Source organism: Chlamydomonas reinhardtii, chromosome 14 (assembly GCF_000002595.2).
Source record: "Chlamydomonas reinhardtii strain CC-503 cw92 mt+ chromosome 14, whole genome shotgun sequence".
Classification (NCBI taxonomy): domain Eukaryota; kingdom Viridiplantae; phylum Chlorophyta; class Chlorophyceae; order Chlamydomonadales; family Chlamydomonadaceae; genus Chlamydomonas; species Chlamydomonas reinhardtii.
Window position 1 is genome coordinate 3,639,436 of NC_057017.1, and position 18,850 is coordinate 3,658,285.

Sequence of the window (18,850 nt, forward strand, 5' to 3'; positions counted from 1 at the left end):
CCAGTGGTGTCAAATACCCAAATCGTCCCAACAGTAGGGCGCTTTGAAGCAAGTCCCGCGGTTGCAAACATCCAGCCTGGCCCGGCTCTTTTGTGAGCGCGCCTGCTTACGGAAGATCCAACTGAGTTGTGCAGGAGTGACTGCCCATACAAGCGGCATTGCTGCAGCTACCCATCCAAACTAAGCATCCGCGCATGTGTAGCCCGGCCATCCCCATCCTGGGCCCAGCATATGTGTCCAGGGACCCAGCCGACTGGGATCGTCCGATCGGCACGGTCAAGGCACATTCTGTCAAGTAACGCCGATGAACAGGTTGCTTGGAATGCTTGTGGGCTCTGCCGACATTGCCCGCCTCTGCGGCCCTGCTAGCCCTGCTGTGGGCGGAACGCCCGCCAAGATGAGACACGATGAGAGGCACGGCCGATGGCGCCGAGTTAAGCCATCACCACGCCCAGTGTTCCGGCCAGTTGTAATAGATCTACTGTTACGATCCCTGTTCGAGACAGGGCTGGGCCCTAACTTATGCCTCTTACGAGTCTTCTATTGAATACGCGGTCACCCAAGTCTCATCCGTTGGACATCTCCAACCCCTTGCCAGTCTCCACAGTGAGTTATGTCCGGGGTGGGCTAGGTACTGCTACACCTGCCTGCCAGCACACGAAGTAAGACATGGGGGAGTACTGCTGCCGGTGTGCGATGTCAGTGAGCAGAACTTGAAGTGTTATGTTAGTTGACCGGACTCAAAGGTGTAGGATAAGACAATTCATCGCGGATCCACCCCTCCACACACGGTCTTGACGTTAGTTTTATGTGGCGAGGCAACGTGTTTGCTAACCGCTGAGCCCGCGTGGGCAACGTAGATTAACAATATCTGTGTACGGATTCTGTGAACGCGAGTGAAAGGGCATTGCTAGGGAGCGGCTGGGCGGGGCACCATGGCGGGGAAGGACAGCGAGGTAAGTTTCAACTGGCTTTTGCTTTGGAGTAACGCAAGAAAATTAGGCCGCGACTGCAAGTAAATCTATTGAGAGAAAAAGGGTGGACTTGACAAGGTCGGGTGCCACTCGCCTTCACTGCGGCTTTCCTTTGCGGCTGGCGAAGGCGCAGTGCATGTACAGCAAGTCGTATGTGCGCTAAGTAGCACTGCATAAGCGGCAGCGGGGGAGAAACGAGGAGCATGCGGACTGTTCGCTCGCCGGTTTGCTCGCCTGCATGCGTTTCCTCTTTCACGCTCGGCTTTCGGGTGTCACGCTGGGAGATTCGGGCTTACACACTGGCTTCGTTCCCACCCCGCAACTAAGGGCACGTCACGATGCTTGGTCTAGCACCTTGCAACAACGGCTGCATCCTGGATTACAGGGTTATGAGCAAGCTGGAGGTGCCCAGCCAGGCGGCCGTTATCGGGACCCGTGGGGCCTGATTGCAGGTGGGGGGGGGAGGCGGGGCGGGGCTGGGGCGGGGGGGAGTGCGGTCAGCACTTGCATACCGGCCACCATCCGTGCTCATCTCCACACCCACACGAAACTCCACAACCCAACCTCATCCCAACTCACAACCAACCCAACCTGAACCCACACACGCAACGCCGCACGCAGTCATCGGCGTGTGCGTGCTGGCGATTGGCTTCGGCATCGGCTTTGGTGTGGGCTGGGGCGCCTGGGGTGCCGAGAACGGCAGCGGCGGCGCCAGCTGCCCAACCTCCGTCACCGTCACACCGGACGGCTCCAGCGGCGCCGACGTAGACCTCATCCGGCCCTATGAGCCCCTGTCTGCCGCCGTCATCCGCGGCGGCAACGCCCCCGGCGGCGGCAGTCCGGAGGCGTTGCTGCGGCGCAAGGCGGCCACTGAGGCGGTGATGGGCCCCGCGTTCCAGGTGGGGGCGCGCGAGGCTGGGGCTGGAATGGGGTGGGGCACCCCGCGTGCCAGGTGGGAAAGCGAGGCCGGTGGTGGCGGAATGGCAGCATGGCACCGGGTGCAGCGGGTGCCCTAGGGGCCGGATGGGCCTGGGGACTGGGGTTAGCGCACGTCGAGTTTGGGGCCTGGGGGCGTTGGGGTGGAGGGGCTGCGCCTGTCTAACGGTGTGTGGGGCCTGCACGCACGGCTATGAGCCGCGCCGTGTCGCGTTGCACTGTTAGGCATGGGGACTAGCATGGCGACAAACCGGCCGTACCCGCCACACAAACATATACTCACGCTCACGGACGGACGCCCCAACATGCAGGTGATCACGCACGCGGTGGCTGCGCTGTCGGGCACCAACGTGACTGTGGAGGGACACGTGATGCAGTCCTTTGGTGGGTGGGGCTCATACTCATCTAGTGGGTACGGGGTACCGTCAGCGCTGTGGTGGTGTCGTGGAGGCGTGTCACAGTGTCGCGGTGTGGGTATTGGCGGTGCCGCGGCCTGGGTATGACACGTGCACGGTCCCATCGCCACAACTCCCATGACATACCATGCTCCCCCCCCCCCGCCCTTGTTTGCCTCTTCACCGCAACCCACCTGCACCTGCATCCGGCGGATTCCTGAACCCTCCACGCCCATCCACTCCTTCCACCCCACACTCTAGTGCTCCGCTGCGGGTCCTTACCTCCCCCCCTCCACCCCCCTCCAACCCCTCCAACCCCTCCAACCCCTCCAACCCCTCCAACCCCTCCAACCCCTCCAACCCCTCCACCCCCCTCCACCCCCCTCCAACCCCTCCAACCCCTCCACCCCCTCCACCCCATGCAGCGATACGCGCCTACGCGGACAACCAGGACCTGCTGTCGCGCCTGTACTACGCCGCGCAGAGGCTGCAGGTGTGGCATGGGGGCTGGAGGCGGGGGATGAGAATGGGGTGGGGCCTGGGTGGGGCTGTGGGCTGTTATGCCTGACCTGTCAAACGGACACAGCGTTCGCGGTCGCCGGATCTCAACTGCGGCCAGCCCACCCCACTGGTCACAGGTATCGCCCAAGTTCCTGGCGTCTCTGTCCGACATCGCCTCCGCCTTCATCGACATCTTTAATTACATCCGCAAAGGCACAGCCGCAGGCTTCGCCACCTCGACATCAACCAGCGGCCACCACCACCACCGCAGCCTGCAGCAAACGACCACCAGCAGCAGCAGCAGCAGCAGCACGGGCAGCCGCAGCGCCAGCAACCAGCCACTGCCAGAGCAGCTGCTGGCCGCGTTCCTCACGGCAGGCCTGCAGGCGCCCGAGCTGCAGGGCGCGCTGGGCGGGCTGAGCAGCATGTACGGCGACGATCTCGATCAGTTGGTTCAGTTGGTGGTTGATGTGTACGTCGCGGTCCGGGACCTCGCTACAAAGGTGCGTGGGTTGGCAGTTGGGCAGTTGGACGGTTTGGGGGGCTGCTTCCCTCGTGCATACCGATTGTGCCCTTGCCTGCCCTTGTCCCAACAATCTCGCGCCTCTCAACCATTGCCAAACTGGTAATGCCTCGAATCCGCCTCCCATCACCTCCTCTTGATGTCCCGACAGATCCGGGGGTTGTCGGACGCGATGCGCGCCGCCCATCCCGACCCGCCCGTGCGCAACAACACGGCGACGCCGCAGACTGTCGGCGGCCTCAACACGACCCTCAAGGTGACCGTGGGACGGTGGGGAATGGGCCGGTGGGGAGTGGGTGGGGCCGGCGTGGGGGTTGTACGCACGGCGCTGCCGCGGTTGACAGCATGTGTGACGCCTGCCCATGTGGCCAGGGACGCACGTGGCCAGGGGCGGCCCAGTGCACCGCTGCCTCCTGCTCCTCCACAGCTACCCCAGCCAACCCCTCTTATATGCACCCAACACAAAGCGTGTCGACCCTTCCCGCTTTTGGGCTCCTTGACACATTTGCAAACACACACACACACACACACACACACACACACACACACACACACACGCACACACACGCACACCACACACACACACACACACACACACACACACGCACACACACACACACACACACACACACACACACACACGCACACGCACACACGCACACACGCACACACACACACACACACACACACACACACACACACACGCACACACACAGGTGACTGTGTCCGTGCGCTCGCCCAAGGTGGAGTTTGTGGTGGAGGACGACGGCACCTCCGGCTCCGGCCGCCGGATGCTGCAGTCGAACCCGGCGCTGCCCGCCGGCTTCAGCCCCAAGGGCCCCGCCGACCGGCCCGCGCTGCTCATCCCCATCGCCTTCCACATCATGCTGTACGAGTGAGTGCCTTACGAGTTGTACGAGTTGCTTACGTGGATAGCCCGGAGGGAGAGGGGGCAGCGAGGGCAGGGTGCCGTGGGGGAACCGTGCGTACGCGGCAGCAGGTGGCCGCGCCGACCTTTGTGAAGGGCTGTATTCCCGAGCGACCCTCACGCAACCCGCCCTGCCGCACCGGGCACACCTTCCGCCGCGCTTGCGCCACGGTACCAAACTGCCAACCAACAGCAACGGCGACGGCACGTGGGGCCCGCCCGACTACCAGAACGCCGCCTTCATGGCCGAGCGCATGGTGCAGGTGCGCTTAAGTGTGTGTGTGTGTGTGTGTGTGTGTGTGTGTGTGTGTGTGTGTGTGTGTGTGTGTGTGTGTGTGTGTGTGTGTGTGTGTGTGTGTGTGTGTGTGTGTGTGCCGGGTGCCACGTGGGCGCGCGCGTGTGAATGTGTGCACACGTATGTAGTGCAGCCTGTCATCCATGCGTCGCTGGCGGTCACTGGCAGTCGCAGCCGGTCCCACCGCACGTACTTGCACCGATCCCATGCCATGTGCCCCCCGGCCATAAATCGTAAAGCAACCCGCGTGCTGTTTTACATACCGTACTTCGTATGACTCAGGTGGCCAACTACCGCCTGGCGCCCGCCAAGATCCAACTGTTTGTACGGGAGATCCGCAACGACCCAACCGCCTGGCCGTACCTGCGCCACGCCAGCCACGAGGCGTACAACGACTGCGTGGCGGACGGCGCGTTCTACTACGGTCAGTCAGTTGCGGCGGTTACGGTTACGGTCCTGACAGGCAGCTGGTCCCTACTCCTAGAATACGTTGCGTGCCTGCACATCTGGGTGCTGCTCAACTAACCCACACCTCTCCCCTCATCCTGGCAACGCCCGCACCCGACCCTCTTCACAACCTCACTGCCAAACTGCTGTTGCCCAACCCGCCGCGCAGACAAGTGCGGCGAGGGCATCCTGATCAACTCCAATGCGGTGGACTTCCCGCGCACCCTCAACGTGTTTGTGGTGGGCGATGACCCAGTTTGGACCGGATACGCCTTCCCACCGGGCGCCAACGATGAGGTAGGTGTGTGGGCTGAGGCGCACCAAACAAAGTGGAATCACGGGTAAGTACAAAGCAGCAAGTAAGACATAGCGGCGGGTAGGCTCATCGGTCACTCGTGCATACCGTACTGCGCCCGTGAGCTGCATGTCGGGCTCAGCCCACCTTCCTGTCACTGCCCGCTGCTGCACACCTCCCCGGTTGGCTGGTGCCCGCCAGTTGTCTGTGCCGCCACTATTGCCAGGACAGCCCGCTGCAACCCTCAGCCAACGCCTGACGAGGTCGCCTGCTGACTGAATGCAACGCTCGCCGCACCTACCCACCCACATATCCACCCACCCAACCAACCACCCAACCACCCAACCACCTATCCACCCACCCAACCACCCAACCACCTATCCACCCACCCAACCACCCAGGTGATGTGGGGCCACATCGGCCTGTCCTGGAAGACCTTCAGTGTGGCGGGCGTGAACAACCGCGCTGCGTTCGAGGGCGGCGCCGCCACCCTGGTGCACGAGCTGACACACCACATGGTGAGTTCCTCCGGCGTTCGGGTGGGTCTCGTTCCTTTTTGGTTCTCAACACGTGGTGAGGGCCACGGGGTGCGGGGCGCGGCAGGGTGCGGGGTGCTGGGCGCAGCAGGGTGCCGGGTGCAGAGCGCGGCAGGATGCGGGGTACAGGGCGCGTCAATGTGCGGGATGCGCCTATCCTCTCGCACCACTTGCCGCCCACCCAACCCTGCCCATCTCAGTGGATACTGTATCGTGGTGAGCGCATGCAAACTCATTCCTCGTTACACATCCGTATTATTCACGCCTGCTGCATAAGCCTACACCTGCGCGTCACATGCTTTCTACCCACACGCTCACGCCTATCCTCTCGCACCACTTGCCAAGTATCGTGGCGTTGGCTGTAACGAACACACACGCACCCATAAACACGCGAACCTGCATCCGCCGCCCGCCCCCGCCACTCCACCTCTCCCAACCCCCTCCCTACCTCTCCGCCTCTCCGCCGCCTCATCATCAGGGCATGATGCACACCTTCAACGACGCGCGCACCTGCGCCGACGCCGACGCGCCGCTGGTGACCGACACGCCCATCGTGCTGGGCCCCGTGTGGGAGCAGACCCGGTGGGCCCAGCAGGCCGCCATCGCCTGCAGCAAGTATTGGAGCAGCACGCTGTCCGCCAACTACGACCGCGCCAACGCGCTGGCCGCGACGCGGGTGGGCGCGGTGGGCGCGGAGGTCGCCAACCCCGCGTTCGACTCCTGCCCGCAGCTGGCGGGCGTGGACGAGCTGGGTGAGTCAAAAGAGGAGGGAGGGAGGGAGGACAGGGAGGGAGGGAGGGAGGACAGGGAGGGAAGGAGGGAGGACAGGGAGGGAGGGAGGGAGGACAGAGAGGGAGGACGGAGAGGCAGGGAGGGAGGGGGCGCTTCCGCTTACTCTTGCTGCGCGGCGGGTTGTGTGTGCGGAGGTGCTTCCTGGGTCAATTGCGCTTCGGCGTTTCCAGGCGGACGATGTCGCTCGTTGCTTTGCCGTATTGCCGTGGCGGCTGTTTCACTCTGAACGTGCATACAGGCCGAGCGCTCATCCACCAAAGCAACCGCATCTCTTCATACCTATCCCTCCCACCCGCACACACACACACACACACACACCCCGCTGCAGGCAACTACATGACGTACAGCTACGACATCTGCACGATGGCGTTCGGCCACCTGAGCGAAACGCAGATGGCAGCCATGCACAGGGTCACCTTCGAGTCCAACCCCACGCAGTACAACTGGGCGCAGTACTACGCCGCAAATCCGCCCGCCGGCTACACGCCCATCTCCCTCACCACGCCCTCCCCCAGCCCCTCGCCCTCCCCCAGCCCCAAGCCCTCTCCCTCTCCTTCTCCCTCTCCCTCGCCTTCGCCCAGCCCCAGCGGCAGCGGAAGCAGCGGCACCACCGGCGGCTGCCGGTCGACGTCGGAGACCGGCTGCCCCTGCAAGGCCACGTGGGACTTCGGCACCGCCACCTGCAAGGACTGCGCCACGGCCGTGCCGGGCGCCGAGGCCCGCGGGTCCTGGTGCGCCGTGGAAACCGCCTCGGGCAACTGCGGCACGCTGCGCGCCGGCTGGTGGGGCTACTGCACACCCAGCTGCGGCTCCACGACAACCACCACTCCCTCGCCCTCGCCTTCCCCCTCCCCGTCGCCTGCTGCTTCAACCCCGCCGGAGTGCGGCGGCGGCGCTCCCACGCGGCGCGGCTGGGCCTGCACCACCGCCAGGTGGCAGCTGTCGGGCGACGCCACCAAATACACAGGCTGCGCCAACCCCAACAACGACGTAAACGGCGCCTGGTGCCCTCTAAACAAAACGCAGGCGGCCGCGGCCGGCTTCGCCTGGGATTACTGCCAGGTGCGTACACTTTAACTGCACACGCATGCAGCAGAAACAGAACCCCGTGACTGCCGCGGGCTGTGCCCCTAGCTGCTCCTTGTACGAATTCAGCCTTGCAGCCTTGCAGCCTTGCAGCCTTGCAGCCTTGGCATGCCGTGCTCCCTGATGCATTACGATGCAACCCCTCCCTCGCTCGCACGCAGGTGGGCTGCCCCGGCGGCTCCGCCCCCGCCGCCGCGACCACCCCCACCATGCCCAGGAAGAAGTGCAGCTCCGGCTACACGGGCCTGCTGGCGGGCTGCACGTGCGCCGCATTGTACGACATCAAGTTTGACGCGTACGGCACCTCGTACACCGGCATGAGCGGCTGTACGGCGTACGACGAGTCGGGCGGCGAGGGCATGTGCGTGCTGACGGGCTGCAACCGTGCCGCCAACAACGGGAAATCCAACACGTGCGGCTGCTCGTAAGGCAGGATGCATGCGCACATGGCTACACGGGTATGGTATTTAGTCAAAGCTTTTCGGGAATGTTCCATGTGTGTGAAGAGGGTCGGTGCTTGATGCGTGATATGATGCATACCGTACATGTGCGCCCGCTTGTGCCTGCTGCTCACTAGCTCCAGCCATTCCGACCCAAGGTGCCATGACCCACCATCAGTGGCAGGAAGTGCGTGCCGTACGGTGATAACCTCGATGCAGCCATTTTGTGCTGAGAGATTGTATGGTGTTGAATTGGTGTGATGCCGCGCAGCGGCTGTGGCGGGGCATGCGCTGTGGCGCCAGGCCTTCTGGCCAAATTGATGGGGGCGTTACGTACTTTATTTGTTGCATATGCGTGCGTACGTGCGGTCGTGCGATCCTGTCTTTGTCGCGGGCTTACCGGACATACAGGCAGCCTGGGCGCAAACGGAAACACAGAATACAGCAGCAGTTGCTGGCTCTCGTTGCAAGATACAAGGGCGCAATGTGCGCGTGGACGGCCCTTCTGGATGACTCCTTTTGTGTGGTTCTAGTTACGTGCGCAACACGCATGTGTGATGGCGGTAGAAGTGGTGGTGCTAAGCGGACGGCATTCATGCGTGCGCCATACATGAGGGCATGTTTGTGTTGTTCGAGTGCGTGCGATGCCAAAGCTGCAGGATTATTGCGTGGTCAACTGTTGGGTGGATAATAAAGCTGGCTTGAAAACGGAGGGCGGCAAGGGGTGTCGCTGGATGACACGGCACACGTGTGATCGTACGTTTGGCATGCGGCCGACTTGATTGCAGCCGCGGTGCCGGCGGCGCGGATGAGGCATATACACGGTACCGGTACTGCAGTAGGCGCACGCACGTAGGACAGTTGCACGAACGAAGACACATCCGTAGGAGTTATGTACCGAATGTGGCTTAGAACTACTGCGTTCCGCCTACAGGAAGGATGAAAGGGGCGGGAAAGGGGCGGGAAAGGGGGTCGTAACAGCCTAAACAGCTATTCCGTCCTTAGAGCCAGGAGCCAGAGGCCTGCCGCCCTGCCCATACGTACGGTACTTGCGGCAGTAGACATCAGGGGCAGCCAGGGCCTCTAATGCCGGGACCTCCCCGTGGCTCCCTGCTGCCAATATATAATAGAGAGGTCTGCTGTAACAGATTCCTGACCCTGATACGGCAATGTCCTAAGTCGTGGGTGCCACGTAAATGACGTAATGACAGGCCTGAGTATTATATACAGAGGCGACCCCTCCCCAGCCAGGTTCCGGAGTGCTGCACTGACCATCCATCACATCGGCGAAATAAAAGGACTTCGCTTCACCATCTCTTGCGATGTGTTCGCAAAGCAGGGTCCTCCACAGTCCGATCTGATGGTCCGATGCGGTCCGCCACAATCGTACATAAAGGTACCCAGCACGCACTGTTCAACAGCCAACGTCATCGTGCCTACCCTGAGGCTGCTTGAAAGTTTCCCGCCCACACCATTTGTTAGGGGTTTGCAGCCGCACCCGCACACACTGGACAGAAAGCTTGATAAACCGCAGTTCTCGCTCAGTACAAGGAACCAGTATAGCATGATATGGTATGCGCATTCCAGCGCGCTACACTCCCAGTATATGAATGACGTGAAAGAAGTAAAAAGTCCGCGCGTGCAATAATGTGGATGCATGGCCCCCAAGCCAACTAAATTGTTGCTTGTGTTGCTTCAGTCCCCAATGCAAGCCAGGCTACAACTCAAAATGCGTATCACCCGAGCGACATGCTACGGCCGATTGGCATACAGTACTCATCCAACAAGCTAATGATAATCTCGGCTCTCGTGCATGCATCACATTGCACCAGTGTGGGCATTGCCGCACGTCCGTGACAAACACGTAACGCCGACACACAACGCCGGGTGAGTAGTGCCAGTAGGGTGCCACACGACAGCGCCTACACCCTCTCCGACGTTGTGCTCGCTTGCTTTCTCTGTTTCGCATATTTAAGCATCGTCAATAATCCTCTGCTGTCACGACTGGTTAAGCGACACAGCACTTCAGCACGTGCCGAGTCTTGGTGGGGTGTGCGTGCCCAGATACAAGTACAAATTGTCACCTCCATGCACAGCGTCCCGCCCCTCGCTCCATCCATCATCCATCCGCCGTGTGGCTGCTGTGTGTGCTGCTGCTGTGGTGGCACCGCGGCCCCTGCCTCTGTCATCACAACACAACAGGTCGTATCTCAGCCACGTTCGTCCCTACCCCCTCACCTACGACGCCTGGGGCTGCATTTCCAGCAGCTGCATCGGCCTCGAACAGCGGCGATGAATTCATAACCACAGCCCCGGGGGCAGAGGCGCTTGCGCCGGTTGCAAAGGCATTGCCGCCGCCAGCCGCCGCCGCCGCCGCCACCCTGGAAGCGGTTGTGGCAGTTGCTGAGGCGGCGGTTGCGCCGCCCAGCATCGTGAGCCCGGCGGACTTGATGAGCAGCATAACCGCCACGCCCACTCCAGTGAGTAACAGCACGCCAACCACCGCTACAACCGCTACCGCCCAATTAGGCATGCCAACGGTCGCCTGCGGTTGGCGGCGCCAGTAGTAGCGGGGGTATCTAAGATTAAGTTGGGTTCGAGTGGGTCTCCGAATCGGGCATGACCAGCTGCAGACCAGCCGCGACAGACACGACTGCACGACACCATTGATTGCAGACATGTGGCAGGAAGAGTTACAGCAGGTACAGATACACGCGCGTGCATCTACCTTAGGCTGTGCCCCCGAGGCCGGCGGCGACGGCGGCACGGCAAGGGACGCCAAGTCGGTGCCCCTGCCGCTGCCGCTGCCCGGGGCCGCGGGTGTCTCACGACGAAACTGCGTGCTGGCTGGCGGCGGAGGCAACGGCACGCCACTGGAGCCATCATCGCCGCCGCCGCCGCCGCTTGAGCCGGGGGCGCCCACCGGGGCTGCCATGAACAGCTCCTGTGCATGCACACACCACGTTGAGTTTAAGAGTTTAGTTAGTCCTCAGGCATAGGATGAATTTGGTCTACAGTATGGCGAATCGGATGGCTGATTTGGAAGTAGGCAGGGCACTTACTCCTAATCATCATGCAAATCAAATACATGAACGCCGGGGTCGCTATCGTTAGGCATGGTGGGTCGGCAACACGCATGGATGGTCAGCAATTCGGGAAGGCAGGCAACAAAACAACGGGGCCCCACCCTCACCATGATGCGTGTAGGCGTTGCCGCTTCGATGAGGCACGCGCCACCACCGCCGCTGCCCCAAGTTTCCGAAACAGAGGTTGAAGCCAGCAGCCCCAGTGCCGCCTGGAACGCAGACACGGCCGCGGCCTGCACGGCCTGGCACGCTGCTGCTGCAGCCGCGGTGCTGTTGCTGTTGTTGCTGCCGCCGCCGGTGGGGTCCAGCGGCAGACCCGATACGGTGGTCAGCTACGGGTCCGGGTCCGGGTACGGGTGTGCATGCGGGTTTCAGGGGTTATTAGCACTTTCCATAAGTAAGAACAATGCAGTGTGGGTTGGTAGTTTCATATCGGAACAAGACAAAAGGACCTAGGAACCCCTGCTGCTGCTGGGGAGGAGGGCAGCAGTGATGAGCTAGAAGGCAAGAGAGGCAAGCCGAATAAACCCTATACTAGGAGACCGTGAAGCCCCACACATTTCTCAGGTTCTCGAGCTTTCTGGCGTACAAGCAACTCCTTGTACGCCGTAACAAGCACGCCGGCCCCTACCTGGATGGAGCTAGCCACGGCGGTGGGCAGCTGCGGCGCGAAGTCGTTGCGGGAGGCCCACCACGTTGGGAGGCAGGAGGCGGGGGGCGGCGTGCTACCGCTGCTACTGCCATCCCCATCGGACAGCAGAGCGTATTTCTGCGCAGGAAAGGAACGACCTAGAGTTACTTATCGAGCGCATGAGTTAAGCCTGTGGCTGCTACAAGAAGCAAGCCCCGCCCAAGCACGTGCGTGCTGTCCCGCCGCCGCCGCCAACGTCGCGCGCCCTGTGCCACCACGCACGCACACACGAACGCACGCACCCGCAGTAGCCGGTCCGCCAGGTCATGCAGCGGCTGTAGCAGCTCCTGCTGTCCGCCGCCCGCCGCCGCCGCCGCCGCCGCCGAGGCCGACGTCGCGCCGCCGGCCACCTCCACCACCAGTGTCACGTTGAGCTGAAGCTCCGCACCACACCCCAATGCCGTGCCGGGCGGCGGCGGCGGCGGCGGTGACCCGCTACTACCACCATCGGCGGCAGTAGCAGCCGCGAGTTCATCAGCCAGGCTGGAGGCAGTAGCAGCAGCAGCCGGTGGGGCGGCAGTAGTAGTGGCCTGCAGCAGCCGCCGTGAAGCCGTCCAGCTGCCCTGCCCACTGCTACTGCCGACAGCTGCCACCGCCGTGGCTACTGCCGCCGGGTATGGCGACTCGACAGCTCCTGGATCCGAGACTGCGTTGCAGAGTGATTGCTGCCCACAGGCGTGGCTCTCGGCCCTTCCGCCAGCGCCAGCGCCTAGCAGTAGCTGCCTTCGGCCGCTGCTACTGCTGCCGCCGGCGGCTGTAGCAGGATCCGCGGGGAGCGTGATGGAGCAGGCCACGCGCAGCAGGGAGGCGTTGTACGGCATGTCACGTGCGATGGCGGACTGCAGTGACGCCACGTCGGACACGTCACAGGCGGCCGGCTGGCTGGGGGAGGCGCGGATGGCGGACCTGCACACGCACAAGCGTAGTGCGGGATGCGGCGTTGGAGAAGTGGGTGCGACTAGTGCAATGCATGCGTGCGCGAAAACGCTACAGTACAGGGCATCTCAGTGAACGAACGAAGCTCAGCAAAGCTGTCGGCACTCTCCGCCGTTGTCGCCGCTAACTGGGCGAGTTGGACAAGACACCTTGCTGCTGGCATGGGTTACCGTGTAAAGCTACTGCCGGCAAGCCCGCATGTGCTACTGCCGCACCTGGACGAGGGCACGCGCAGCTGCAGCATCACGTTGTAGGTCTTCACAGTCGCCACCCAGCTACTGCCGAGAAGCTTCATTGCCGGCTGTAGCTCGGACACCTCTGCCACGTAGGCTGGCAGTAGCAGCTCTGAGGTCACAAGCGAGGCGGCGGGCGGAAGGGGAGGCACGGGCGGGCGGGGCGGGGGAATGGAGGGCGTCCAGTAGGGGTCACCAAGCGGAGGCTGCGGAGGAGGTGGTGGCGGGCCCGGAGGCGGCAGTGGAGGGGAGGACGGGTCGGGAGAGGGGGAATCGGGAGCCGGTGAGGGCGGGCTGGACGGGGAGGGGGGCGCGAACGGAGGACTGGGGAAGGGACTGGGTGGCACAGGGCTTGGAGGCTCTGGCGAGGGGGGATGAGGAGGCGCGGGGCTCGGGGGCCGAGGCGAGGGTGGAGGGGGCGGGGAGGGCGGATGAGGGCTCGGAGGCGCCGGTGAAGGCGGGCTGGGAGGAGCCGGGCTGGGAGGAGCCGGGCTGGGAGGGGCAGGGCTGGGGGGCACAGGCGAGGGAGGAACAGGAGATGGAGGAGCCGGGCTTGGTGGTGCGGGGCTGGGCGGCTCCGGAGAAGGGGGAGGCGACGGTGGCGGGGGGCTGGGGGGCTCAGGTGATGGTGGGTCGGGGCTGGGTGGCAGCGGTGGAAAGGGGGAAGGAGGCGCGGGTGACGGAGGGTCGGGCGACGGAGGAGCCGGGCTGGGTGGGTCTGGTGAGGGTGGGTCGGGTGAGGGCGGAGGCGAGGGCGGCGGGGGGCTGGGCGGCTCTGGGGAGGGCGGGAAGGGCGAAGGGGGGCCCGGCGAAGGCGGCTCAGGGGAGGGCGGTTCCGGGCTGGGTGGTGGTGACGGTGGGGAAGGGCTGGGGGGCTCAGGAGATGGAGGATCGGGGCTGGGTGGTGCAGGGCTGGGCGGGGAGGGGCTGGGGGGCTTAGGAGATGGAGGATCGGGGCTGGGCGGTGCAGGGCTGGGAGGGTGGGGGCTGGGCGGTGCTGGAGAAGGCGGAGGCGAGGGCGGCGAGGGGCTAGGCGGCTCTGGGGAGGGTGGGAAGGGAGATGGTGGGGCTGGACTGGGAGGTGCGGGTGACGGGGGCAAGGGAGAAGGCGGCGGCGAGGGCGGTGACGGGCTGGGTGGCGCTGGTGAGGGAGGGGCCGGGCTCGGTGGGAGCGGTGGGCGAGGGGAGGGAGCCACTGGGTTGGGTGGCGCGGGGCTTGGAGGGTTGGGGCTCGGGGGCACCGGGCTTGGCGGGGCGGGGCTGGGTGGGAAAGGCGAGGGTGGGCGGGGACTGGGCGGCACTGGGCTGGGTGGCCGTGGCGAGGGCGGAACTGGGCTGGGCGGCTTGGGGCTGGGAGGAGATGGGGAGGGTGGCCGAGGGGAGGGAGGCGGGCTGGGGGGTCTGGGGGAGGGAGGCTCCGGGGACGGGGGCTTGGGCGGAGGCGAGGGCGGCCTTGGGCTGGGGGGTGCTGGGCTTGGCGGGGCTGGAGAGGGCGGTGCTGGTGAGGGTGGTGTGGGCGAAGGCGGCGGTGATGGTGGTGACGGGCTGGGAGGTGCGGGGCTGGGAGGTGCGGGGCTGGGAGGTGCGGGTGATGGTGGCACTGGGCTGGGAGGGGAGGGCGAGGGGGGCGCAGGGGAAGGTGGGAAGGGAGAAGGAGGATCCGGAGATGGCGGTGGGGAGGGCGGGGAGGGGCTGGGCGGGGATGGCGAGGGTGGCGCAGGGCTTGGGGGGCGCGGCGAGGGAGGCAAAGGTGATGGGGGGCGGGGGCTTGGTGGAAACGGGGAGGGGGGCCGGGGTGGCGGGGCTGGTGGCGTTGGGGGCACAGGAGGCGTTGGCGGTGGTGATGGTGGCTTGGGGCTGGGAGGCAATGGAGATGGGGGGCGGGGGGATGGCGGCGATGGGCTGGGTGGCGCAGGGCTTGGAGGCACCGGCGACGGCGGCGGTGGGGAAGGTGGCAGGGGCGGCCCGGGGCTGGGGGGCAGCGGTGGGCTGGGCGGCGGCGGGCTGGGCGGCTCTGGGGAGGGCGGTAGTGGAGGTGAGGGTGGCGACGGAGACGGCGGCACGGGTGACGGCGGCAGGGGCGGGCGAGGGCTTGGCGGGAGGGGTGATGGTGGCCGTGGGGATGGCGGCAAGGGCGAGGGCGGCCTGAAACGTCGTGGCCGAGGGGAGGGAACGGGTGTTAGCAAGTCACCCGTTTGCGACCTCACAACCGGAGGTGCCTCAAAATCGTGCAGCAGCCATTGCCATAGCTGTGACAGTCACGCAGCGTGCAGCGTGCGTGATGTAGCATGCAGCGTGCCTGCGGCTTACATACCTTGGAGGAGGGGAAGGGGGACGTGGCGGCCTTGGAGAGGGAGGCGGCGGCGACGGCGGCCGCGGCGGGTACGGGGCAGGTGGCGGCGGCCGCGGTGGCCGCGGGGGAGCCGGAGGGCTGGGCGGCGGCGATGGCGGGCGTGGGGAAGGAGGGGCTGGTGAGGGAGGCACAGGCGAGGGTGGCGGGGACGGGGGCGGTGAGGGAGCCAGGGGCGGAATTGGAGGAGGGGCGGGTGAGGGAGGCTTGGGCGGGGGTCGGGGGGGCCGTGGCGGCGGGAAGGGGTTGCGTGGGTGGCGAGGGGCAGCTGGGGGAGGTGAGGGCGAGAGTGGGGGCGCGTGGGGTGCCGGTGGTGAGGGAGGCTTGCGTGGAGGCGATGGCGGGACCGGAGACGGGGGGCGTGGAGATGGGGGCAGTGGCGGGGATGGTGGCTTGGGCGGGGGAGAAGGAGGGCGTGGAGGTGAAGGCGGCTGCGGCGGCGGCGCGGGCGGGGCTGGCGGAGGTGCAGGAGGCGTTGGAGGCGGCGCCAGAGGAGGGGCAGGAAGCGGTGGGGAGGGCACCAGCGGCGGTGGCGGCGGTGGTGGTGGTGGCGGCGGCGCGTCGGGTGGCAGCGGCGGCGCGATGGGCGCAACGGGCGGAGACGGCAGGGAGGGCGGGGCTGGAGACGGTGGCGGCGGCTCCGGTACCTGACCGAACAAGACCGTTGTTGAGATGGTGGAATTCTGGGTTGCTGGATCTAGAACGGAACAAACGTCCAACGTCAGGGCGTTGGTGGTTAGCACGGTGGCGTTTAGCCCCACCAGCCGCCGGAACGGCCAACCGCAGGCAGTCGAGGGCGTGGCCACCGCCGTACGCCACGAGGCGCACGTGACGTACTGCGCATCTGCCGTGTACTGCGGTGTACTGCTGAGGTTGTACCTCAGGACAGGGCTCAGCTCGGCCCAGTCGTGCGTGCCGTCAAACTGCAAGCAGCAGCACGTGGACGGGCAGCAGCAGTAGCAGCGGATGGAGAGGACTGTTCGTGTGCGGGACGCTGAGGCGCTCACGTTGGGGGGATATAGATGCAAGCGCTTCGCGGGAGCAGACAAAGTAAAGAGGAGATAGGGCACGCCTCAGCATTTTCCCTGCTCATCATTTGCCCACCCCATCCAGCCAACCAAGGCCCTCGCTCGCTTGAGCGACGGAGCTAGCCACCTAGCTCGCTACCCACCTGTGTCAGGTTCAAACTCAGCCGCGGCCCGCCGCCCTCGCCGCCCCCTGCAGCTGCTGCCGGCAGCTGCATCATCCATGGGCAGTCGAGACGCAGCGTGACGGTGAACACGCCCGCGGCGTCCTCGAACCCGAACAGCTCGCCCGCCGGCACCTGCTGGTGTCATCCATAGGTCATCATAAGGGGTTGTCATGGGCGTGCGTGTCAGCAAGGCAAGGACCCTACAACGGGGGACGCTCTCCTCTACCTAGGCCACCATGCGACTCTTCCCAGCAGTACGACGGTATCCACCGTGATCGTACGAGCTAGCAACCAGCCCACCAGCACCCCAGCCCTACCTCGGGGTCGTGCCGCCCCGCCCAACAACTGCCCTCATCTATCAGTGCCCCAGCCACGCACCTGTGTGCCGTTGGGCATCTGCGCCCACACAGAGCTGACGTAGGTGCCTCCCGACGTCCAGCCGCACAGCCCCACCCCCCACGTGGCCTCGTACTCCTCCGGCCGGTCCGGCAGCACGCAGGCGAAGCCGTTGCCGCCGTAACCGTCGTCCGACTGTTGGTTGTGGGAGCGTGGGCGGGTGCCATGGAGCAAGGAGTGACAAGTGGCTAACATGTGTGTACCGTAGGTGGTGTCAGTGTGTAGGCACGGCGAGGTGGGGTGCATGGGACCCGACCCACAACCGCACGCGCACACACTTGGCACCCCTGTTGGGCACAGTACGGTAGTAGGGCGCGAATAGTACGGTAATACGTGCGTGCGTACGCGGTCAGCAGCCATCAGACCACCATCAATGATTTACTGCCATGACGCCGCCGCCACATTGCCCATCCCCATTAGTAATCGAACACGCACGCCACGACACGCACGTGCGCCTTGCCAAACCAGGGCTGCACCCTGCGCCAGCCCCTGGCCAGACCCCGGGCCACCCCCCTCTACCTCCGACACGGACCCACGCACCGCGCACGGGTCGCCATAGTATGGGATCTGGGCACACGGCGCACATTCGCCCGATGATGACGTGGTGCAGTAGCTGTAGCTGCTGACGCCGGGATCCGGCAGTAGCTGCTGCTGCACCCGCCGCCAGCTCCGCGGCTGTAGCTGCGGTTGCAGCTGCGGCGGCTGCGCCGTGTATTGCTGCAGCCGCCGTTCCGTGTGCAGCAGCCGCAGGACCGGTGGCGGTGGCGAGGGCAGCTGCTCCCGTGCGTGGCGGGACGAGTATGGCAGATCTGGAAGGGAAGTAAGGGGTAGAAATGGAAGCGGCAAAATCATAGTATGGTCAAAAGGTCAGCGGATAGTTAGAGATTGCATCGGTGCCACGAGGGACCTGCTGACGCAGCTCACGCGCCAGCGAACACGCACTGCGGTAGTAGTACGGACGCCGTGCTAGACCTCGCTCAGGGGCGTTAGAGCGCAGGTTACAGCGGATGATTGACAGCTGGGAGAGGATGAAGTTTTCCAGATCAACGTCAGGTGAGCCTCCGTCTGGCATAAACCACCACCCCGGGGGTTCCGGTGATATGGCATTAGGCAGGCAATGCCCGCCCATCCACCCGCGGCAGCCAGTCGTGTAAAGGCCCCGTCACGCGGAAGGTCGTGACTCGGGAACCTCAGCACCTCAGAGCTCAGGTGCATAGTTTCCACAACACTAAGCATCCTGGCGTGCAGCCCAGGTGCGCAGGGAAGGCGTCACGAAACTCTGCCCCTCACTCAGCATGAATGCGGCACCGCGGACCCGACCGATGCCCCAAAAACTCGCAATCGAACGGTAACTTACCTCGAGCATGACTTCCGGCTATTGCGGCAGCCACCAACAGCCAAAACACCAGTCGAATCGTCGTCGGGGCACCGATTCCACTGCTGGCACCACGTTGCCGTTGCATGTCCCACAGGTTGCAATTTGCTGAGGCTAGAGGGCGTTCGATGTGACCATTTTCAGTATCACGAGTCCAGCGCTGGTTACGCCCCACTTTTGAAGCAATAGCCCAGCTTGCGGCGGGCTGCACCAACGCAGTGGTCTCAGCGTATACTTAACTAATATCGCTCGGCAGCAGGCAAATGGAAAACGGCGCTAGCGAGAACGTCCGGGCAACCTAACCTGACAATCAGTTTGTAACTGAGGTTTACATATATATGGATATCTATATATTATTAATGTCTTTGACAAAGAAGTCGCCAAAGGGCGCAGACCCGGCGCGTCCGCTTGTTGCTCGTCCTCCCAAAACCCCAAGAAGACAA

General features: G+C 64.4%; 2 protein-coding genes across 2 annotated transcripts; one reads left to right on the top strand and one right to left on the bottom strand.

Moving 5' to 3' along the window:
* Positions 1–743: 743 nt before the first annotated feature.
* Positions 744–9,115, top strand: CHLRE_14g631350v5 (uncharacterized protein). Its single transcript, XM_043070411.1, has 15 exons — positions 744–956; positions 1,360–1,426; positions 1,596–1,873; positions 2,222–2,294; positions 2,731–2,798; positions 2,944–3,309; positions 3,481–3,585; positions 4,046–4,224; positions 4,451–4,520; positions 4,835–4,976; positions 5,169–5,296; positions 5,696–5,812; positions 6,309–6,582; positions 6,951–7,684; positions 7,870–9,115. Exons 1-15 carry the CDS (start codon positions 936–938, stop codon positions 8,134–8,136), a joined length of 2,889 nt encoding a protein of 962 aa, XP_042917084.1. The 5' UTR covers positions 744–935; the 3' UTR covers positions 8,137–9,115.
* Positions 9,116–9,117: 2 nt separating this feature from the next.
* Positions 9,118–18,733, bottom strand: CHLRE_14g631400v5 (uncharacterized protein). Its single transcript, XM_043070412.1, has 13 exons — positions 18,390–18,733; positions 17,573–17,841; positions 17,015–17,167; positions 16,616–16,768; positions 15,838–16,367; positions 15,409–15,562; positions 15,120–15,239; positions 13,077–13,300; positions 12,168–12,831; positions 11,866–12,003; positions 11,342–11,566; positions 10,877–11,092; positions 9,118–10,693 (listed from the first exon to the last, which is right to left on the bottom strand). Exons 1-13 carry the CDS (start codon positions 18,493–18,495, stop codon positions 10,337–10,339), a joined length of 3,309 nt encoding a protein of 1,102 aa, XP_042917085.1. The 5' UTR covers positions 18,496–18,733; the 3' UTR covers positions 9,118–10,336.
* Positions 18,734–18,850: the final 117 nt, after the last annotated feature.